The sequence below is a fragment of the Plectropomus leopardus genome, chromosome 22 (genome assembly GCF_026936395.1).
Source record: "Plectropomus leopardus strain MGB_pleo_1.0 chromosome 22, ASM2693639v1, whole genome shotgun sequence".
Taxonomy (NCBI): Eukaryota; Metazoa; Chordata; class Actinopteri; order Perciformes; family Serranidae; genus Plectropomus; species Plectropomus leopardus.
Window position 1 is genome coordinate 13,389,385 of NC_142197.1, and position 24,328 is coordinate 13,413,712.

General features: G+C 38.2%; 2 protein-coding genes across 6 annotated transcripts in view; one reads left to right on the forward strand and one right to left on the reverse strand.

The window, feature by feature from the left end:
• Nucleotides 1-23,821, reverse strand: LOC121961640 (uncharacterized). 4 transcript variants are annotated; one of them, XM_042511694.2, is made up of 24 exons: nucleotides 23,715-23,821; nucleotides 17,996-18,198; nucleotides 16,729-16,833; nucleotides 16,236-16,331; nucleotides 15,555-15,665; nucleotides 13,922-14,045; nucleotides 13,027-13,498; nucleotides 12,295-12,362; nucleotides 11,584-11,830; nucleotides 11,279-11,457; nucleotides 10,046-10,268; nucleotides 9,810-9,958; nucleotides 8,852-8,943; nucleotides 7,869-8,026; nucleotides 7,636-7,781; nucleotides 5,525-5,777; nucleotides 5,321-5,436; nucleotides 5,013-5,244; nucleotides 4,534-4,673; nucleotides 4,174-4,423; nucleotides 2,823-2,941; nucleotides 1,898-2,150; nucleotides 1,664-1,770; nucleotides 1-832 (listed from the first exon to the last, which is right to left on the reverse strand). In XM_042511694.2, exons 1-24 carry the CDS (start codon nucleotides 23,722-23,724, stop codon nucleotides 825-827), a joined length of 3,861 nt encoding a protein of 1,286 aa, XP_042367628.2. In that variant the 5' UTR covers nucleotides 23,725-23,821; the 3' UTR covers nucleotides 1-824. The 4 variants fall into 4 exon arrangements, with proteins under 4 accessions (XP_042367628.2, XP_087929057.1, XP_087929058.1 ...); XM_088072931.1 differs by lacking the exon at nucleotides 23,715-23,821 and adding an exon at nucleotides 20,308-20,616 and having other exon boundaries at nucleotides 4,534-4,670; XM_088072932.1 differs by lacking the exon at nucleotides 23,715-23,821 and adding an exon at nucleotides 20,308-20,616 and having other exon boundaries at nucleotides 1,898-2,141.
• LOC121961642 (uncharacterized) overlaps nucleotides 23,403-24,328 on the forward strand; it is a 5,441-nt gene continuing 4,515 nt past the window's right edge. For both annotated transcript variants that reach the window (XM_042511695.2, XM_042511696.2), the window contains exon 1: nucleotides 23,403-23,897. In XM_042511695.2, coding sequence (XP_042367629.2) covers nucleotides 23,480-23,897 — 418 coding nt within the window. In that variant the 5' untranslated portion in view covers nucleotides 23,403-23,479. The remainder of the gene's footprint in view (nucleotides 23,898-24,328) is intronic.

Consider the following 24,328-nt stretch of genomic DNA (forward strand, 5'->3'; position numbering starts at 1 on the left):
TTAAACATTTCAAGTTTGTTTTAATGGACGTGATAAAACCTTGACTAGTTTGTGTGGAAAAAAAAGTGCTTCAATAGAATTTGAAGAGTAACAGATTTAAAGTAAATATTAAAACTTTGGAATACATAGAAAGACAATAATTTAAATAAATAAAATTCTGGACAATATCAACTCACATCGTGTAAAAAATAATAATTAGCTTCATGAATCCAACTTTTATCATATCGTAAACAAGTGCAAAAACAAGATTTAACAGAGACCTGAATTTAAAAAAAAAGAAGCAAATGTACACTGTGGTCACAGTAAGAGAGGCCTTGCGTGTATTTCTTTTTGCGTGTGCTTTGATTCACTCAAGTACAAAATAACTAAACGCTGGCAAAAACATGTTTTCTGGAGGAGCACAGCTTTTTTTCTGACTCCCACCGGGTCGAGATCAGAGATTCATTTTTGTCCCCCGAGCCCTGAGCTGCCTGGAGTTTAGTGTCATGGCTCTATTGTAAATAATACAAAGACACTCTGGTGGAGGGACGCAAACACACACACACACACACACACACACACACACACACACACACACACACACACACACACACACACGAATGCACGCACACAAACGCACACACACTACCACATCCAGTGTGTATGAAGAACGTAAAAGAATCTGAAATATGTACTGAGGCAAACGTCATCTGTAAAGAACTGCACACCACAGCTGTTAATGTAACAGTTTCTGCTCAATAGTCCTTGTTTTTTTCTTCTGGATGTCCCCCCTGTCTCTGCAGCTGCTGCGTCTCTGTGATTCGACTCAACAATGATGGACAGTTTCAGGTCTCTGGATTAGAGAAAGTAAATTTTAGATATTAAATTGTGACTATGACTTGTTTAGTATAAACGTATTGTTTAGTGTTAGTACAAAATGGGAATTTAAATGAGCTGGTTTGGAGTTGATTTTTAGCAATGGTTTAGCAAGCAGCTGTATTTGCCGGTTGAGCCAGTCACTGAGGTGTTTGTGTTACGATATTGAGAAATCAAACTGATAAGACGTTCCCCCATTTAGGCAGCAAGTTAGCTGTGACCTTGAGGTATGACATCAAAGGGATTTTCATTGGCCACAAATGTATTTCTGCTGATCTGCTAAAATCGAGAGTATTTTCCCTCTCATACACTGTTCCAAACGGGTGTGCAAGCATTTATAAAAACCCAAGAATCAGTTTTTTTATAAATATTCTTGTAAACTTTTCAGAAAAATCCATGCTTAAACAGCTTTATACCTCATCTGTACAATAAACCTAAGTAAGAACAATGATACATAACTCCCTGTAAGACCACATGGTCATGTTTTTGAACTACTGACTATGACTAAAATACATTTTAAATAAGGCTATAAGTTGTTAATTACTGCATGTTTAGGTTGTCAGACACGATACAGTTGACTACAAAAAGCTCCATTTTCTTAAAATAATAAACCTTAATTATTTCTAGCTTTTGAAATAACTGAAAGATCTTTTCTTTTATTCACATGACAAAAAAAATGAAAGAAACTAAATATAACAGTAATGTAAACCAGTCATTGCTCACTAGCTACCAGAAGCGTTATCCGGTGTATAAAGTCATTGCATAACACTAACATGATGGACAACAGTGAGGCAATGTGACTTCTTACCTACGCTATCAGCTGTGTCGTCGGCCAGGGGGTCAGAGTTTATTACATACTTGCTTCCAAATATTTGCACCAGCTGGTCAAAGAACTTGCATTCCTGTTTATCTCCTCTGGAAACACGAAACAGAATTTCAGAGCGTGTTATGGAGACGATAGATGGAGATAAAAATGTATTCAGATGTTTGCACCTGCAGCGGGAGCTAACCACATCTCCTAGCAACAAACAAAAGTACTTACTTCCTGCCCTCTAGGAATTGTCGGAAATTGGCCCTCAGCCTCTTTATTCTGGTCTGACACTGTTCAGGAGTTCGCATGTAGCCCTGGCTGGCCATGACCTCAGAGATCTGGATGAAGATGTGTTTGTTCTTGGTGCAGCCCTTCAGGTTCTCCTGGATCTCCTCGCTCCCCCAAATGTCCAGGAGGGCCTCGGTCTCCCCATCGCTCCAGGCCAGCTTAGAGCTGTCGGCCATCCACTGGGTACCTGAGGCAACTAACAGTCAAAGTCTCAGAGTTAAAAAAAAATAAAAAATCTGGTTTATGGCATTATTATAATATGAGAAAAGCTATACTGGCATATGTATACACTTGTAGATCTACTTTATTGCTAAAAAAAACTGTGTTATCTGACAAAACACAAAGGTAAAAACATTCGGTAGATTCAAGTCACTTGTACATAAGAACCGGAAATTGAATGACAAGCACAAAAAGATGCGGCTCAAAATGTGAAACTTGAATGCAACACAAACAATACGGTCAAAAAATGGCTTTTTGACTATGATTTTTGGGGAAAATAAAAACAGACGACTAAAGAGATAATTGGGAAGTGGGAAATTTCTAAAGACTTTCCTCTAATGGAGCTCTTTTACTGTTAGTTTTTTAACACAGGCTCAAATTCTTAACTTCTTCTTAGATATGTTTATCAAACTGTATCTCTCTCCTGTTTTGATTTTGGCCTTAAAGTTAATTTATTTTGTCTGTTTGGTTTTGATTCAACTTTTTATGATAAAAACTAAATAAATGAGACATGAGAGCTAAGTCCTCACTTGATGCCACCACTGACACTCCTGCTGTGATGACTGCTGTCATGAATGAAGAATAGTTAGTTTGATGCAGCATTCCTGACATCCAATGGTGTCACTTAAGTGTTTTTGTGAAGTTTCACCTTTCTTCTGCGGGGGGTCGTCTGACTCATCTGTGACTGATGTGTCCGCGACTGAGCCGTCAACTTTCAGCTCCTTCCTGAAGATTTCGTCCATCTCACTGAAGAATTTAAAATCCTCCCTGAATTTAAATGGACAAAAAAAAAAACACTGACAGTTAGGCAGTGATTAACTATTAATTCCCAAACATTTCGCATGGTAATTCAGCAACGCACACAGCAATTTTAACATCAAAAATTGGTAAAATTCATAAATCATGTGGGTCATGTCAAAACAAACTCATATCATCATATAACTGCTACTTTATCACAGCAAGTGCCCATTACAGGGTTTGTTTTAGAGCAGACATAAATTACTGATGGTGCAAAGGAAAAGCTGAGAGATTTTGATAAATTGTCCTAATTTTACGAAGAAGCTAGATTCAAGGCCTTTCAATCTGTTGTATTCTGGAGATTTTTTTTGGCCTCAAAGTATTATCTCATGGTTCTGGCTATTAAAGGGTAAGCTCATCATTTTTCCAACTGGGAATCTATTTTCCCATTTTGTTTCGAAGTGACTGACGGAGACAACGATTTTTGAAATAAGTGCAGTATTGAGCAGGAACACTGCAACCTTCTGCTACAAAACAGGCTGCGAATAACCACTAGGGACTGTATGCGTCATCAGTTTAAATCTGCTTAAAATGCTTGTTTTTGCCACTGACATGCTCAGAGTGTTATTATAAGTGTTTGACAACATTTTGGGCAGGATTGCTTAAGAGACCAAACCTTTCGTTTTAGAGTAAGATCCTTCTTGTTTACGCTGAAACAGCCTCAAAATTGCAATAGCAATCAGACGCCATTAAAATTAACAATAATTGAATAATATAGTAAAACATACTTCATTCACAGTCGACAAAAACAAAATAAAACTCACAAGAGCCGTCTTGGTTTATATGTCCGCTGTTCCAACAATCAGCAAGTCTGGTTTGTTTGCAATAAACCCTTAATTCAGCCAGTTTGATGTGAAAATATGCTGGCTCCAGATGCTCTAAAATCACTGTTTATTTAAGTGGAGTCTGGTGAGTTTGGCGATGGCGTTTTTTGTGTGGTTTCTGGTTAAACAGAAAGGATCTTACTCCAAAACAAAAAGGTCTATTTTTGTAGGGATCCTTTCCATAAAGTTAGCAGACCCTTCTATTAACAATCTGAGCCTGTCAGCGGCAAAAACACTTTTAGTGGACAAACAAACGCAAAAAACATAGAAAATTAGGTCAAGGTTGAAAAAAAAAAACTTTGTCTTTTAACAATACCATTAATATAATTAATACATTTGTTTTGAGGAGAAAAAAATCTTTGTTTTGTCTTCACTGACTTTTCATGGAGGAAGCCATGTTTAAGGCGCTTCATTCGGGTGTAGCACTGCTCTGAGGTCCTTGTGAATCCTCTGTCGCTCATCCTCTCAGAGATGTACTCGAACACGTGGCGGTTCTTCAGGCAACCCTTCAGGGTGAGCTGGACATTGTCTTCCCCCCAGATCTTCAGCAGGGTGCGAGTCTCCTGGTCCGACCACGGCATCTTCCTGCTTAAGTCGGCCAAGAGGTGGCTGCCTGACGGCTGCTCGTCTATGTGCAGGAACAACAGATTTAGGGTTTTTAACCAAAATTATTCCTCAAAATAACGCTGTGCACAATTTTCCAAAAGGTGTGATGGCTCAGATCATATTTGAACCTACACATGTCAGGATCTTTGTCCATGAAGGGCTGCAAGGTGGTGTCAGCAGCAGTACTGTCCACGTCAGCATACATGGAGTCGTCACCGAGCACCGGAGCCAGGAGGTGGAAGTATCGAAACGCAGCTGGACGTCCTCCACTTCTGGGACACAAAAATGCAAAAGCAAGTTGTGAAACAGTCTACTGCGGCGGAAACTGTGGCCGTAATCTCAATCAAAATGAACAATGAAGCAATTTGAAAGATTCAAGGAAGCTTTGTTGTCACATGCAGCAAACACAGTAAAACTGAGTCGCCCTGATCCACCGACTGTGCTGATAGAACAGATTACATTTTAATAAATACACATAAAAAATTAAAAGCAGCAATACACGAGAAAAATCTCTACGAGTAAAATCTGCATAATTTAAACAAAACTGTGTGCAAAAAACACCAGGTGTGGGTTTTCTGTCCTACAAACAATCACTCAACCAATTTATTTACCTGCGGCTGTTGCAGTAGCGCCTGTAAGTCTTCTTCAAACGTTTGATGCGGGAGTGGCACTGCTCCGCCGTCCTCAGGTATCCTAAGGCGGCCATTTTCTCCGACATGTCTGCAAATATGTGCCCGTTGCGGACGCATGTTTTCAGGCTGTGCTGCACATCGTCTGCAGCCCAGATCTCCACGACAGCGGCAGTCTCCTGCTCCGTCCACGCTGTGTTTGCACCGTCTGCACCTGTTTTAGAAATGGATGCAGTCCTTAGAAAGACTGATTGTTGTGTGAACACAGTACGACGTGAACATGACTGTACCTGGATCCTGGTCTGCCTGTTCGTCTCTTTCATCATACTCATCGATAGAAACTGCCTCCTGTCCGAGTATTTGTTCCAGCTGGTTGTAGAATCTATAATCGACTCTTCTTCCACATCTGGAAGGCGTGAAAAGACGTGAATATGAGCAAATAATGTCATTCTGCATTTGAACAGAAAGCAAACTGATAGAAAGATTGATCTCACTTCTTCCTGTCGTAGCACTGTCGAAAGTTTGTCCTTAGTGATTTGACTTTCCAGCGGCACTGCTCCGAGGTCTTCAAGTAGCCGAGGTCCTGCATTCTCTGTGAAATGTCGGCGTAAACGTGTCCGTTGTGGACGAAACCCCTTAGCGCCCTCTGAACGTCCTCGTCGCCCCAGATCTCAATAAGCGCCAGGGTCTCGTCATTGGACCAGGAGCTGGATGTGTTTTTTTCTGCTGACATGCTGATTTCTCCATCTAACAGCAGAAACACAGCACGTGTCAGTGTCTGCACCGATTTGATTTGAACTTAGCGCACAGTTTCAAAAGTTAAAGCCAAGTAATGTGATTTGTCTCTGTGAAGCACAAAAAAATACTGTTTGCTTTCATGCTGATTGTTTTTTTTTTTCTGTCTCTTCATTTACAAATGCTTCATTCATCAACTCCACAAGTATAGTTTGTAGGTTGTTAATGAGTTAAATTAATGCATTAAAGAAAGCCGGTGTCTCTTTTGAAAGACAGAATGACAATTATTCCTCTTATAAACATAAAGTTACTCTAATAAGCAATAAAATGCACCCCTTTAAATTGAAACACTGCTTTGGTGCTACAGCCTCTCTTGGTCTGGTAGCATCTATTGTGAAAACATGCTCACTTTCACATGACGAAGCGGGCTGCCAAATTTTAAGGCCCCATGACTGGCTGCCACGCCGCTGAAAGAGACTGCTGCGAGCTCACTAACCCAATCCATGTTCCCTCCACCTCACTCCTCGCTGCTCGGAGACTACAAAGCCGAAAAGTCTGCTGATCCAGCAAGGAGCGGTTCATGATCAAACCTCTGGCCCTGAGGTTTGTACTGGCTGCATTTCAGTTGCTGCAGCCACTGAAGGTCTGTCTCCACTAACTGTGACAGCCACAACAGCTTGGAAATATAGCGATATTTGTAGATAAAGGAAAACCTTGGCGATTTTTAACCGGTCTATCGCTGCAGTGTGTGTAGATGAACGTTGTTTGGCCTCCCCCTGTGCACTGCAAAGACAGAGCTAGTTTAAAATCAGCAAAGTTTCCCTTTGATGGCTACAGCAACTCAAATTCAGCTGGGACTATTACAAACAGATATATACCAGGAGGCATTCACATGTAAACAAGACACACATTTATGACGAAGCACCCAACAAGGAGCTCCCTTGCGACTTCTTAGAAAATGGAACAACGATTGCAACACTAAAATCAAACTAATCCGCCTGTTGGAGTACAGCAATTACACATATTTTTTTACAGAAAATTAGAGCTGCAACTCGTGGTCACTTTCCAATTTATGGGTTAAATGTTTTGTCTGTTTAAAAACAGTGAAAAATGCCCATATGTCATTTATAAAATGTCATTAAATATAGACTTTTTTTTACTCACCTGAATGTATTAATAGATTGCATTATTAGAATCAATAAACATATATTTACTATCAATCACATATGTGTTTTGTTACCCTAGAGCTGAGCTAAAAGAAAACGGTGTGTGCGTTTGCCATCTCTGCTCAAGTAGGTGTGTGCCCTCCGGCGATGTCATGGGGTTTTCAAGAAACAATGGTTGCAAAAGTGGGGAGCAGTGATCAGAGGGCGTAACGACGGGGCTCTGCCAACAAGGCCCACGAGAGGACGGTGAAAGTAATGTCAGTCTGCTCCAGGAGACAGCTCAGTTTTTTGTGTGTTATGTTTGAAGACAGTAAACTGACTTGGATATATGTGTGATTAAAGATGTAATAAAACTGGCCCGAGGGAGGATTTTTAATCACACATCCCAAAACTTACGTCTACAAATCTGCAATTAAATGTGCAAAATTTAACAAAGAGAAAAGCAGCAAATCATCAAGCTCAAACTAAAAAATACTTTACAAAAAAAGTGATTCTAAGATTACTGATAACAAAATTAATGTGAAATAATAAGCTGCATGTTTCAGCATGCTTCAGCTTTTGAACTGCTTCAAAGAACACATCTGAAACGCTGCACATGTCAATCACAATAATATAAATGCTGTTATTGTAGCTATAATCAGTAATAAGTGTAATCTTGAGTGTTTCTGCCTTTTTAATCACGAGTTGATGATGATTTTTTTTACCTGTTTCCATCACTGATTCACCGTTGGAGTCTTCTGATATTTCGATGTGGTCCGTCACCACAGCGGAGGATGTGGATGGCTGCTTGTCCAGAATTTGTTCCAGCAGATCATAAAACTTAAAGTCGACTCTATCCGTCCCAGAGGAGCTGCGGACAGCAGAGGCAGCTGTTTTAAAAACACACATCCTGCCTGAAGCAGAGTGCACAACATGAATATACACATGCAGCCATCACCTCATGTTTTCCCGGCACTGCCGATAGCTGGCTTTCAGCCGTTTGATCCTGGTGTGGCACTGCCCTGCGCTGCGGGAGTAGCCGTTGGCGCCGAGTTTCTCTGATATTTCGGTAAAAATGTGACCGTTGTGAGGGTATCGTCTCATGTTCTGCTGGACCTAAATGTAGGAGAAGTTTGTAATAAAGGTGGCGATATAATTAAAATATTTAAAATTTGTTTATCAATCAAACTGAAGATGATATCACACATGCAATGTGCATTTTAGGATTGAATAGATTTCTCTTTTAATTTTTAGAAATATTATTCTTTTTGTTTGTCTGTATGTTCCCGGAGCTCTCTTCTTACACTCAAGAGTTTCACTTTTGAGCAGGAGAAAAAAAGATAACTTGATAAATTCATGTTTTTTTTTCTAACAATTGAAATTATGAAGGATGTGATGAAGAGAAATGAGGTGGCAGTTCAGCCTGATTATCGGAAAAGTTAAAGCTGTGGTGTGGTACTTTTACATATAACTCAACAGCTGCTGCATTCAAGCTCTTGAGTTCACACAATGCTGTTTCACTGCCAGGAAAAGCTCTCTGTATTATATATTATTTTGTACTATATATTGTGGTGACTGTGGTAACAAGAATTGAGGTATTTTACATCAGCCAGCCTAAGCTAAAAGGGGTGGGAAGGAGGGAGAGTCCAAAGAGACAAAGACGCAGCTAAAGTACAGCAGAAGCTGTGGTGTAAAATCCTAAGAAATGTCAAAGAGAAGATTCTGGAGTGGATGCTTGACATAAAAAAGAAACTCGGCCCTCAGAGGCAGGATTTAAACTTAACAAAATAAAAGAAAGGCAGAGATGCGGCAAGCTCTTCTGCTGTCATACATCATAAGCACATGTTGATGTTACTGTTTGTATTATTAATTTCACTTCAACACAAAAGTTACACACTGCAGCCCTAAAAGTAAGTCTACATATGGCCATTATAAAATTACCTGTGGGTCTCCCCAGATCTCCAGGAGGATGATGGTCTCTTTGTCAGACCAGGGGACTTTCCTGCTCTCTTCCTGAGCTCCCACAGCAGACTCTGAGGAGACACAAATACAAAATTAAACACCTTATTTAATAACTTTTGTGTTGATTCTGTCAGCATCTACTCACTGGTCACTACTAATAATATTAGCCAAACTGCATCTCTAGTTGTATTTTTGTTCTGAATATGATATGCTGTTAGTTTGTTTCTGCAAAGTTTAAAAGAACTATACTCATTGAAAAACACAACTGTTCATTATTTTCTTTTTGCATTACGGGGCACAACATATACTAACAATTAATTTCCAAAAAAAGACATCAATGACAGAATTTATTTGAGAATATATAATATTGACAGTTACAAAATATGGAGCAGTAAACTTTAGTAAGAGATAAAGGCATAAGTATATAGAGGACAGAAGCTGCAAAAAAACCCAAAAAATTCTTTCAATAAATTAATATACCATTAAATGTACCAAAATGGCTAATAAATAATAATATATACATAAATTAATTAATCAATAAAATAAAATAAAAATAATCAATCAATCAATCAATCAAAAACAAATGCAAAAAATGCAAGAATTTAAGTATTAATAAAAATGTCTAAATAAATAAAAGGGAAAAATAAACAGATAAGTAAACAAGGTAAATAAATCAAAAAGAAAAAAAGCAAAACAAATGAATTTCACAACTCATCAATAAATCTAAGCCTACATTTCTTTTTAAATATTGGTACATTTAATGGCATATTAATTTATTAATCAATTTTTGATTTTGGCATTTTCTGTCCTCCATATAAGGGTCAGTCAGTGTCTCATCATTAGGTGGAAGGGTGACTAAAGGTAATGTGATTAAAACCACCTCAGCTTGTTGTCTGAACTCCCCTCCCTGCTGTCTGTAGAGGACATTAGCGTTTACCGATATCCTGATGGGAGAAGGAGGGAAAGTCGTTGTCTTCGGGCTCTCCTGTTATTTCCTCCAGCTGCGGCACTGACTGAAAGTCCTTCACTAAAATTCTTCCCAGTTCATTGTAAAACTTGCACTCTACTTGCTCCAGTCCCTTCATGCTACATCAAGAAATAAGAAGAGAACAGATATTAAATTAACAAACATTAACGTTTCCTTTCACTATGTTTTGCTGTGAGCATGCTTACTTGTTTTGGTAGCACTGTCTAAAATTTGATTTCAGCCTTTTCAGTCTTGTTTGGCACTGCTCGGGTGTGCGGGAGAAGCCCTGCGCAGACATCTTGTTGGATATGACGGAGAAAATGTGTCCGGTTCTGTGCATTCCTCTCAGGTCCTGCTGCATCTTGTCCTCTCCCCACGTGTTGATGAGGGCCAACGTCTCGAAGTCTGTCCACGGAACACTTCTGGTTCCTAAAATAAAAATATGAATCATATTGTTTGTCCAGTATAATAATTTTACTGGAATTTGTTATGTAAATATAACTGAAAAATATGATTAATGGGATAGTTTGTTTTTTTTGAAGCATGTATGTGGTATATAATACTTATAATCAACAAGTAGTCAGTAATGAATACGTAAAACACACATACTGTAAAACTTTATTTATTTGCTATTATTTGCCTAATTCACTGACCTCAACAGGCTTATATTTGGGGTCTATATGGGACGGGCTTTTAATTCCTTTCACACAAAAGTGTTGCTCAGCAAGGACGTGAAATTCATCAAATTATTTATTTAGCCTTTTGAAACCTGGGCAAATCATCTTTCTTCATTCATTTATTTATCTAAAAAACATGTGAGGTAGGTGATGAGCAACAAAAGAAGAAATTACCCAAATACAAGAAAATTACCAAAAAAAAAACATTAAAAAAAGAAAATGAAACACAGTAAAAAAAAAACAAGAAAGAAAGAAAAGAAAGTGAGAGATGAGATAAAAATATAATAATTCTGTAAAATATTTTTTGATATATAATCATGACAATTATGAATATAGTTCACTGGACATTTTACCCTAACTTTAAAAAAAAAATTACATCTACTAATCTCTCTCTTGTTTTTGCGTCCCTCTTGTTAATTATGCCGGTAATATCTTCTTCTTTGGTGCTCATGGTGTCAGTTAATATGGAGAATCTTTACCAAGCTAATATTGTGAGTATTATGTCCATTTTAACAGCAGTTTTAACACATATACATATTTGTATCCATGATCTAAGCAGCTAACTGATGTTAACTCCAGCAAGTAGCCAAAAACAATAAAAACAAACTGCATGACACCAGACCAGGCCTCTGATTATTTGTGAAAGGGACTGGGCGTTTAACTGGGACTAAGCTTTTGTTTGAAGTTTTACAGTTTATTATAACAGACATAATTATTTTCTGTTGTAGACCCAAACTACACTAAAAAAAAATAGCACTGTACCGATTTCCAGTCGACTCGTCTGACCAAGAAACTGCAAGTCTTCATCTCCGTCTTGGGACTCGTCCTCATCGATGACCTCTTCAACATCATAGGTGACCTCAGGAACAGCTGAGGGAGCTGAGGAGCCGAGAACCCGCTTCAGCTGCTCGTAGAATTTATACTCCAGCCTGGAGTTCCCTCTGGGGTTTGACAGAAGAGGAAGAAAATGGACATTTTGCCTCTTTTATGATGTTATCAGAAATACTGTCAAACTGCAATGATTGGACAGAAAGACAAGCAGAAAGGACATTTCATGTAACACCCACTTGTTGTTCTGGCGGAAGCTCTTCTTCAGCCGTTTGATCCTGGTCTGACACTGTTCCACCGTTCTCATGTAGCCTCTCTCTGCCATCTTCTGAGCGATCTGTGTGAATATGTGGCGGTTTTTTAAACAGCCCTTCAAAGCTCGCTGCACCGAGTCCTTCCCCCAGATGTCGAGCAGATTGAGCGTCTCCTCATCTGACCAGGGAACTTTTGTGTCCGTCACAACTGGGAAAGAACCTTCCTGAGAGTCTGAAATGAAACGAGAAGAGTTCTTGAAAAGCTTAAGCTTAGACTGATATGCTAGATAGATACTTTTGACGATATGTTAATCTAAACAAAGAAAAGCCAATCTGTGCAATGTGCTGTCTAAAATATATAGATAATGATTCCACACTGTTTTCTATGGTACTTTTTATTGTGTACTATGCGATGCACTGTGCAGTAAGATAAAAAACAAATTTTTGTTAATATGTAAGATGCATAAATACTTAGTTAAGAGAAGAAAAAAAAGGTCTTTATCAAGATAATCTGTTAATATTTAGTAGTTACTCCTGTGGACAGCTCATTTGGGATATATACAAGACCAGAGGATGCATTAACATTATGGTGTGGGATTGCAAATGTTTGGCATGACACAGAAATAAAAAAAAAATTTAAATGAATAACATAATGCACCAAAACAATCTATTCACCCATATATAAACTGTACAAACCTGTATATTCTCCCCATATGGAGATCAGAGGAGATTCTCCTGAATTCTCATCGTCCACTGATGAATCCCTGCAAACATGGAAAACACACAAAGTAGTTAATTGACAGATTACTTTGCACAATTCTTTTCTAATCCAATCAAGGCGATTTCTTTACCCACAAATTGTTTAGCACGTTTGCATGCTGAAAAAGTAAAGCTGAGGTTGATGGAAATGTCTCTGGTTTGACGTCTGTGGGATTGGACAAATTCAACATTTAACCTGATGATGGTACTATATGGAGAGTCAGGTGATTACTAGAGTCATTAGGGTTGATTGTCTGGGAACGACGACTGCTTGGCTCAGCAGTAATGGTTCTTTAACTACAAATTCTTGAGCTTTGGTTGCCATCAGTGGAAACTGTTTTTTAGCATTTAAAAATAGAGGGAAAGCAAACAGTAAACCGTGCATCCCAAAATAATTTTATAAATATGTATGTTGAATTTGTGATATTTAAATATTGCTGTTATAGTCAGACCACACAAAGCTGTACGCACAGGCATCTTCTGGTACACTGTAAACCAGATATCGTGGAGGGACATATTATCTGATAAGTTCCAAATTCTATAAAATATCAGAAAAAACGAAGAATTTTGTATTGCTATTGTATTAAAGCTTTTAAACATTCTTTCACATTTTCATTATTAAGCCCACCTATAACTACAAATGTAAAAAAACATTTCTGGTAATCTTACAAGAAAGGTGTCGCCTCGGCAGGCTGTTTTGCAGGAATATCCACGCCTTCGCTCAGCTTCCTCTTCCTGAGAACAGGCCCTCCTCTCAAGCTTTGGCTGTTGTCATTGGCTGCTGAGTCTGTATCCGCAGTCTCATTAGGCGTGGTGAGGTCTATGGTTTCATCACATGGTCGTGCACTGACTGAGTTTTGCATCCTCCCCTCCTGAGAAGTGTTTCCGCCTCTAACCTGCAGCTGCCAGCTGCCCGAGTCTCTCGTCTCCTTCAGTGTTTGTCTCAGCGTCTCAGAGCTCCTCCTGATCGCCCTCTCTAGACGGCTTGTGCTGAAGGGAGCGTCGAGACTTCCTTTGTGCTCTGGAGGGTTTGACTCTTTGAGAGCAGGTGAGCATGAGGAGGTGTCAGTGACAGGTTTGCTCCCAGGAGGCAGAGACAGGGAGGAGAGAATGCAGTCATCCATCGGTAATAATCTAGGATCTACAATTTGGAAAAATATAGTTAATTAGACTCCAGCTGGCTTCAATCATAAATCAACAGGTAAAAACTGTCAAATTTAACAAAATGTAAAGACAACAATGACTATTTTTTCTCACTGCAGGTTCAACTTCTTCTTAAATACATAAATACTGAATATATAATAATAATTATTATTATTACTATTATCATTATTTTTTAAAATTCTTTTTATAATTATTATTTTATTATTTTATCATTATTATCAAAAAAAGTTCTGCTGTGTGATAAATAATATTTGCTTACAGCGTCATCTATCACAAATGTTTATTAAAGGCTACTATCCAGGATCACCATATTAATTTTGGTGACGACTGTCACTTTGTGGTCGCACTTATGTTACAGCGTATGATTTAAGTACACAACCACGAGCCTACAGTGCAGCACCTTTCTCTTCAAAATGACCGAGGTTCCTGTGGTGTTCCAGCACAGCCTTCACGTCGTCTGGCGGAAAGAAGGATTGTAAACAGTCATCGAGGAATGACGGCGCATCTCCGAGCAAAGCTGCCAACTGAAAAGAGAGATCAAGTTACTTGCTTTAGTAATCCCGCATCCATTCATTTTTTTAAAATTGCCAAATTAATTAGATAAGGTGTTGTGTTTTTCTTGACATACATGCGTCACTTTGCGTTCCACTTGTGTTACTGTCATGAATATGAGGAGCGTTACATAAAAAGTCTTTCTGACCAACAGAAAATGAGCTTGATGAACATTTTTTAGACTTTATTTTGTAGCATTTAACTGCTACTAATCTGATTTTGCTATATTACTACTGCGCCACTGTTCGGTACAGAAAAGGAGGAGAAGGAAACAGTCCACTGGGAAAATGTGTTGCACCTGTACCCAGTTAACCCTCCTCCATATCAGCCTCTGGGTCAGTGGTGCACACAGATGAGCCCCTGCAGTGAGACAGTACACAGTCAGCCTGAAAAAAGCAGCTCAATTTGGTATAATGCCAGAGCTATTTTCTGGTGATTCACTTCTCTGTTTTACATTCGGGTTATTCTGATGGTGGAATAAAAGGCAGAAGCAAAACAAGTAGTAAAGACCTCCCACAGCGCCTGGTTACCTCCCCTGGTAGCTTCACATCAACACCGCAGAGGGCAGGTAACACAATAGGGATGTAACCTTGGTCAAAATATGGCCTGTTACGTGAGTGTGAATGTCAGCAGCTCTGTGACTGTAAAAAACCTTGGCAGCAGCAATAGAGTAAAAGGTCATAGGCGTATAAAAATCAGTATGTTTTTCTCTTTAAAAAAATGGAGACAATTATGACTTATTAGGACCTTTGAATTATCATAAGTTGGTTTAAAGGAAGACTTCACCCCCCAAATGACCATTTGTATTTCAAACAGGGACTCCCACACAATCATTTATTTATGACGGCCTGCCATAATTAAAATATCTTCTGCTTTGTATGGACTTTTTTTTTTTGGAGCTGGACCATTCATTAAGAGGGCTATTCAAACACGGGTAAACCCACTGAGCATAGGCGATAGATTGTATTCCAACTGCCAGAGAACACACCACTGCAGCACACGAGTCTGCCTTTCTGTCAGCTTTTATGTGTGCGTGTTGGTTGTTTTTTTTTGGTGTGTCCGTGCAACATCACCAAGACAGGCAGGAGAGCAGGTGAACAGTAGACAGCAGCAGGAACAGAGGTCTTTGCAAACTTTTCAGTTGTTTCTTCTCTTTATATATCTCTTACTTATTCAGTCTCTCTTTTAAACTAGGTGCAGAAGTAGTTGGATCTGTGTTTTAGTGCACTTTAGGAGGAGACGGATGGTAATTAGTGGCAGCACGTCACCGGTTAAAGAGCTGAAATTGGCGTTTTCACCCGGTAATTTGTACAAATTTAGAATGTAATATGTATGTATGTATGTTTTAATGGGGTTGATGTTGTTTTACCTTAAGCTCTTGTAATGTATGGTTTGGTTTTGTGAAGCACTTTATAGCTTTAGTTTAGAAAAGCACTATACAAATAAAATTTGTTATTTTTATTATAAAAGAAACATGGCACCTGTGTGAAGTCTGGAACTGGCAGCAGCTCCTCCAGTCTTGATATGAACTCCCACACCAGCATCTCGAGTGCAGCATCATACTTTGGCCCAAAATATACAGGGAAGATTTCCTGCAAATGAGAAGACATAGTAGGGATGGTTTGTTGTTTGGAAAAAGTCAGAAATGTCACTGGACGTTCTTCTATCTGATGAACTGATGGTACAGCATATATTAGAGTATACGATGCAGTTAAATCAATGTGAGCACTGATGGATTGTCTTCTCTTTTCATTTTAATGTTCATCATTAAACACATTTTTCATTTCATTTTACAAGGAATAGTCCCACTGAGATTCAGAATTTCTTTTTCAAGGGAGTCCTAGCCAAGACAGCAGCATAAGGAATTTCACATAAAAGAACGAACAGACTAAAAACACAACAGCAAAAGTTCAAACGAACAGCATAAAAATTCACGCATGTGAAACAAGCAACAAACTTACAACATTCGCAAAATTCGCAGCGTTTGCAAACCAAACGTGTATTCAGTGTTCAAACAGACACTGTTTTGAAAATCTCCCAGGCTTAAAATAGAGTCTTATTTAACGTGACCCTGCAGCTGACACCCAGATAACATTTTAAAAGTTTCCTGCTCAGCTAAAAGGAAAGTAAAGCAACACAATAAAGACTGAGTGCCGTCTCACCTGGAAAAAATATTTTCTTTCAGAGGGATCCTCCAGTAATGAATGCACCAACTCCACAAAGTTCACCTCAGATTCCTCCACCTGGTTTATGGTTACCTACGGTTACACACACGCATGCACAGAGTCCTTTGATTAATCATCTTAAACATCCAAAATAGGAAGTATACTGGTCAGCATAGTGAATTTCGAGTTGACTGATTTACTCCTCTGCAAGATGGAAGCCTGGCATACGTTACTTCATATTAACTGTATGATGGACTGTATTTATTTTTTATGTATTTTTGTACACATTTGTCTTGTGTATGATTGTAAATGATATAGTTATGCATCATTTATGTTTTCTGAAATTCTAATCAAGTGTACTCTTGACATAAACACAGTTTTTTATAAGGTTTGAAGTAAACCAGCAGTCATGAGACTAAATCAATCAAAACTGTAAACTTCCACACCAGGAAGAAAACAGCTGCGTGTTTGCCAGCGACAGTTTACTTACATGGTGATCCTTGGCAGTGCTGACGGGAGCTTTAATTCTGTCCAGATGAGGCTGAATGGTTTGCATGTCCACCGGGTGCTCACCTCGACACATCTCCAGAACCAGCTGAATGTACACACACAAAGAAAACAGTCCTGGATTATGCATCACTGGACAACAACAACTGAGGAACTTATTTTCATCTTTGCTCTCTTTTCTACAGAAGAGTAATGCATTCACTTGAGACAAATCAAATCAAGTTTACTGTCATTTTACCATGCTGTACATTTCTGTCCACGGCAGACTGGCTGAGCGTTTCACTGGGATCAAGATGCAACATAAATAAAACTATATACAGAAGCATAGACATATATACAGAACATCATAGTACCTGAGCTTGCATGTGCAAGTAAAAATAATGCAATTTAATTCAGAAAAACAACAATTTGTGAGATTATTTTCTGCCTAATTCAGAAAAAAAGACAAGAGCACAATGTCGCGGAAAACTTTTCTTATAATTCTAAAATAATAATCTTGTTAATAAAACAAACAAACAAAAATAACAACAGGGAAAATATTTTGTGGTCAAGCGAATGCATTACACTTACACTTTTTTTGTGTTGCATAAAATTAAGCTGCCATATGAAAGTATTTGACCTGTTGCTAATCTGTTTAAAGTGGAAGAAATTCAATAATAACAAAGAAAAGTGAGAAAGAAAACTTACATCACTAATCATCTACCTATTAGCGACTTAAAACTGTTTATAAATTTGCCTCTTTATCCCTTTGAAACCTGAGCAAATTGGCCTTATTTCTTTCAAGACCATTAGAAGGCAATAAGCAACTTTATAGGAAATCCAATCCAAAACAACCCCCCAAAATCAGCAAAACAATTAGTTAGTTACATGAAAATTTCTTAAATTAAAATTAAAATTTCATCGAAGAAAGGTTTAAAAAAAATATTAAAATAAGGAAAATTAGATGGAAAACAGTGCTAAAATGATATATCTATTTTTATTTTTTTAACAGTTTTCTAATAATTTTCTGTCTTTTCTTTTATCAGTTTATGTTTCTTGTCACGTTTTATTCATTCTATTGGGAATTGCGGGACACTTCTTGCCAAGTTGCTCATTGCCTTTTTTCCATGTTTTCGAAAGAAATCAAACCAATTAGATCATCGTTATAAGAGAGTACGTTATAAGAGAGCGTAAACTTGTTAAAAAGAGACAAACATTTAAAATAAGTACAAGCGTTGCCTCGTTCTGGTTAAACAGTGCTTATTACTGACCCTGGCCCTGAGTCCCAGTATGAGCTGAGCCCTCTGACTGTAGCTCATCAGCTCTGGGACCAGTTCTGTCACCATGGTAACAAACTCCTCCAGCATCCCATAGTGGTCCACAAGTCCCTGCTGCACGACTTGCCACACTGCGGCTGACAGGAGCTGCAAGGGAGGGGCCAGGAGGCGTAGATAGTGGACTGGAAGATCATTACCTGAAAGAGAGAGGAAAAAGTAAAAAGACGTTTGAATGCTTCATGTAACAAAGACAATTAAAACTGTTTTGATTCAGCTGGTTGTCCACAGAGGATTACTGTGCTTTAACAGTGTTTCAAATTACCTGAGAGAAAACAGGAGCAGGTGTAAACAACCCAAGACAGGTAACCCAATAACCAGGTAACATGAAGCACCTGCACTACAGTTCTATGCTTCATATTCCTTATCAGAGAACTTTAGGCAGGTTTCTGATGTTATAAACACATCTATGGCTTACTGATCTGGCTACACCAATGAGCTTTTTTAATGGAAATTGACAATATTTAATATTAATATAACTTCTGCATTATTGCGATGAAGGGCTTTTATCAGGCAAAGGCAAAAAACACACATGATCAACTGGTTATTTTATGTATGAACAATTTCTCAAACTGTTTCGGCCCTTTAAAATGGTATCTCAACCCACTGCTACTTGCAAAAGGGAAACACTTCATTGTTCAAATAAAGATTGATGGTTAAATAATGAAGCTTTTCTAAAAAAATAAATGCAGTTCGGGGTGGGGGGAAAATCGATATGGCATAGTATTGTGATATTTTTTGCGTGGCAATATTGTATCAATACACAAACACCAAGTGTCTATTTTTTATTGTAGAGATTATTAGTATTGCAAATACAAATACAACTTCTGTAAGGATAAAACGAATTGCTTTTTCAGTCCACCAGACACATGTTGTTGTCGAGAATGAAAACTCTCATATTTGATAAAAACTGATTTTAAAAATAGGTAAAAAAAAAAAAAAAAAGCTGAAAAGAGACTTACAATGACTATGAAAAGTGGCAAAACAACAACTACAAAAAAAAACCAAGAGAAAAAAAACGCGTTTCTCATTTGTCCAAAAAGAAAAGCACGTAATACGTACGTATGAAATGCAGTGCCGAATTGTTGTTCATGTTTTCAACATTCAACATGCATCCTGTTTGCCGCTTGCTAACTTGTTTGGTAAGTGATGTCATCGATCAAACAGAAAAAGGTCTGATAGCAGCTGTGGTTCGATAGCTAAAGTGGGACATAGCGCCACCTACAGTTGCGGTGTCAAACATACTTCCACCAATAAATCAATACTCCTCCATTGCTTGTATACTGGGACAATGACAGTAGTCCAATAAAATGTCCTAATCGAGCTGTAACTGAAGCTAAACTTAACTGTACATGTAAACGTACTGTGTGATTTGGAGCTGTCACTCCCTCTGTTTCCGGTTTTAAGGTGAGACAACTCTGTCCTCGCATATCACAATAATACCTTTTTATAAAGAACGGCTAGGTGGCGTGATATTTCAGCCTTAAAGAGGCAGTGTAACAAGGGCTTGTGTGCTTTGCCCTTAGGGTGGTGGGGCCTTTTGCACATCTGTGCCCAGGGACCCATTATTTCGAAATCCGCCCATGGCTGCAACCGAAGCAAACCGTTTCTATACTACTATCTGTTGTATTAGCTGTTGTGTTAAAAACAGACCTGCTTTTACATGTCTTTTTATTGTTTTGTACAGTAAATAGGTAACATTATAACTGTTGTTCAGACAAGGACAAATGAGCCAAAGCCCCCTTCAGAAAATGCAAACCAGCAGTGGCAGCGTACTTATTACAGTTCATATAATTCATCAGCACTTCAGAGTCGACAACATCCACCTGACACTTCACATGCCGGCCAAGAGCACACTGTGCATAAGTGAACTTGATTTATCGATGCAAAGTGCCTGCAGAAATCATGACATGACAGTGGTGCTCTCAGGTGCTCTGACAGCAGCATCCATCAAACTCACCACAAACTCACATCTTGTTGAATGCTGCACAACCGAGCAGCCCACTGATATAGGAAGCTACAGGAAAATAACTATTAATAATGTTCAGATCAATACTGAAAGCAAAGTATTCTAGCAGATCAATAAGTGGAGTGATGGAAATAAAGCAAGCACTTGATGCTACAAGAACACGCTCATTGTGGATCAAGTCTATACAGAAACACTGCAGGAATATTAAAATCAGTTAATGTAAGGTCCCTGTAAACTGACAGCACACACATTATTATATACGTGATGTTTCATTACACACCTCGACTGCCTCCACTTTCAGCTCCCCGTTTTATTTCCATTTAGCAGCTGACAGGAAAAAAACGAGCAGATGTCCCCCTCGGGTTGTAGCGATCGGGAAAAATATCAGAAAGCCTGTTAAACAAATTCAGCTAATTTCTGATTAATAAAACGTCCATCAGCGATCGCCGACCCGCAGAAACGCGCAGTTTTGCAGGAAGCATGGACAGGCTCTTGTTTTTAAATCTCGCTTCGGGAGGAGAGACAGAACAAAGGTTTCTGGTCCCATCCGCCTCAGTCCAGATCACGGCAAGCCCTCTTTCCTGGTTGGCTGACGAAGACCGGATCAAGCAGATCTTATAGATTTTAAAACACTAGATGGCGCCATTTACCAAAGTCTGACCTGTGTGGAGCAAAGTGGACGTGTGTTTGTATCAAGGTAAGAAAAAAAATATATTTTGAATTTCTTTTTTACTTATAGTTGAATTTGTATTTTTTTTTAATATATATTATTGATATATTTATTGTTAGTATTAATACACATACATTTATTCTTAATGAGAACTTTGAAAGTAGAAACAAACAAGGCCCATTTTCAAATCTTGTCCACCAAATATTTTTTTCTCAGGTTGAATAACAAAAATAAAATAATAAAGTATGCTTGATGAATAGTAACACAAACTTGATGATTAATTAAATAAGTTCGATGAGTTATTAAATAAACTCTGTAAGCCTCAGTTGTCCTTACTTAAATATATCTTTATTACATAAATCTGATCAGAGAAGCTTTTGGAGCGACACAAGTACGGACGGAGACATATCAAAAACTTCCAAGTAACACAAGAATCACTAATTTAAACAGTAACATTTCACAGGTCAGTGTAGTCTAAACATCTACAAGGTCTTGCTCTTGTAGTACCCTAACACTCAGACTTCCTGGAGACAGGGAAGGACTCTAAGGTCCTAAATAAACTCATTACATTAATGAATCATATAACTCCATACCATTACTCATGATATATTTACATGATTCCATAATATAAAATAATAATTTTCTACAACAGCAGATAAGAAAATGTACACAGTATAATAATCTTTGCCTTTATTATAACTAGGTGTTGATAGATTATCGGCCTGGCTGATTATTGGTGCCGACATCTGGCATTTTGCCGATTATCTGTATCGGCGTTTTATTTTAATGCTCGCCAATAAAGTTAATTAATTAAAAAGTGCAAAGAAAGTGTCAGCATGGGAGGAACTTTTACTTGTCAAACCCCAGTGAGCTATTTTTATTTATTCATTTTTTATTCAAATTTTCACTTGCATTTATTAAACAAATAATTCAATAAATTTGCTGGTAACTTGCTGTATATGATGTTAGAAGTTTTTAGTTCTGATGAAACATTTGCTAATGGTATTTAAACAAAGTTTTGTGTTGGAGTTTGTTATAGTCCAAATTCGAAACATTGACAGAAAGATTTTCAATTCTATTGTAAATGTAGATTGGTTGTAAATATCAGTTACTGGTCTCATTAACCAGTGGTTGGTATCACTCCAACCATCAAAAACCAATATCAGTCGACCCCTAAATATACTTTTAAACTGGTATATCACTGCAACCCCAGTGAGGACACATTGTGTAGAGTGAAAACTGAAAATAAACTAAACTGAGCTGGAACACTGAAAGCCTCTACGAGGGCAGCCAGAGTTGTACTTTCTGAGGAGGCCGAGGTCTTTCCATAGGGTCCTCAAACATCTGCTGGACAATGCAAAGAGTCATTTCTGAATCTGATGATCAGTGCTATCCGGTTTGCTGTTGCATGCTGGGGCAGCAGGTTGAGGTTACTGGATGTCAACCGACTCAACAAACTGATCCACGGGGCCAGTAATATTGTGGGGGTGGAGCTGGGCTCTCTCGTATCAGAGAGGGGAGTGCTGTTTAAGTTACGTGTCATCTTGGTCAATGTCTCCCACCCACTCCTGGTCAAACACAGGAGCACATTCGAGCACATTGTTTCCTCTGAGCCGAACCACAGAGCGCCAAAAGTTATTCCTGCCTGCAGCCATCAAACTTTTCAACTCCTCCCCCCCGACTTATTTACCCGTAAGCAGCTGCTATCACCAATAATTTATTTTTTGATGTTTTAAACTGTGCAATACTTTACTGTTTCAACTGCAAACTTTTCCACTATGCAAGACGGATTTGAATCCCTCTACATCACCGTGCAATAATAATTAAACTGTATCATACACTGTGCAATATTTTATTTGTATAATATTACCTATTCTACTCTTGTATTTATATTTTGCACACTCTTAGTATGACGTGCATCTTTGTAGTTATTATTTGTAGTTATATATCTATATATAAAAACATATTTTTTTACTTTTATATTTTTATATTTACATGTATATTTTGTAGCAAAAGGCATACTTTTTTTTTTTTTGCATACTTCTTATTCTCATTTCCTCTTGATTTCTCTATGCCTACTTATATATAGTAGGGATGCATGGTAATATCCGCACATCATGGACAGACAGATAGTTGCTTTAAAGTTTCACATCCAAAAGAAAAGATGGATGGACAATCAGACTTTGGACTTTTTTTTAACAAGAACTTAAACTATATGGCATCACAATAAGAGGCCTTAAAAACAAAAAGGCGGTTAAGATGAACAATATTTTTGAAAAATTTCTCATGAACTAATATTTTGATTTTGCATTAGGCAACATTTTTATTATTTATGTTAATTTTGGTTTTCTTTCGCTTTTTTTCTGTATACACGTACCCCTGGCATGTTCAGTTTGTTGTATGTATGTATGGTTTTAATAAAGAATTTAAAATAAGTAAGTTAATGTAAACTTTAAATGAGCTGACTGATCTCTCAAAATGTACACTACCTGTGTGTTTTCATACTTTTTGGGGGGGGGCATCAGGTTTGTAGCTACATGTCATTATTGTCATTTGTAAATTTAGGGATTGACCATTAAATGTACTGGTTTCAAAACTGTTAAAGGGTTAAAAAAAAAAATTTAAAAAAAAGTCCGCGTGGACTGTACGCGACGCCTGCCAAACGCGCGGACTGCGCGTCATCAATGTGTTATAGGGAAGTCTGCGCGTGCTCTCCAGTCCAGTTGGTGGCGTAAAGCTCTTGTAACGGTTTTGCGAATAAGTAGTAGAAGAAAATAACAAAATGGATTCTTGTTTTGAAGAAAGATTGTGCGAGGAGATCCGCCGTCACCCACATTTATATGACTCGTCTTTAAGGGAATACAAAGACGGCCAAATGGTGCTAAACTCTTGGAGGGAAATCGCGCAGTCGCTTGGGAGAGATGAAAACCACTGCCGGTACAAGTGGAAATATCTGAGGGACAAATATGTGAGGACCAAGAGGAAGCAGAAAGGCAGGAGAACAGACATTGGCCTACCTTCAATCATTTCCAAGTTAGACTGGCTCTCCAGTTTTATCAAACATCGTGAAGCACCGACAGGAGCGGAAAGTGAATCCGGACATGCGCATGCGCGGAGCGCCAGACCAACGCGCACCAGCAGCGACGCCGCGTGCGCGTCCGCGCGACCAGTACAAGTCCGCCGCTGTCCGCGTTCAGAAAGTATGTCCGATTACCGCCACCTTCTGCTGCGGAGTGTATACCAGAAACTACCCATTAAATCTGTCTGTCCAATAAAATATAATGAAAATATACTGCATGCACTATTTAACAAGTTAATCATCGTTATATCATGTTTGTTGTCTTCACAATAAAATGTATTTTCAGCTGTCCAGCATACCTAAATTATGACAGCCTTAAATAATTTGTATGACAGTTCTTGAATGTGAACAATAATTATGCAGCTTTTTTTAAACCTACAGTAAAAAAGCTACAAGAAAATTACCTGAAGATAAGCAAAAAAAAAAAGAAAAAGAAAAGGATGTAATGTATATCATGTTACACATAACACATTTTTCACAAAAGTTAAAAGTATTATAATTTCTAGTTATGATATAGTGTTCTGGACATTTTCCCTTTACCCCCCTTATTAA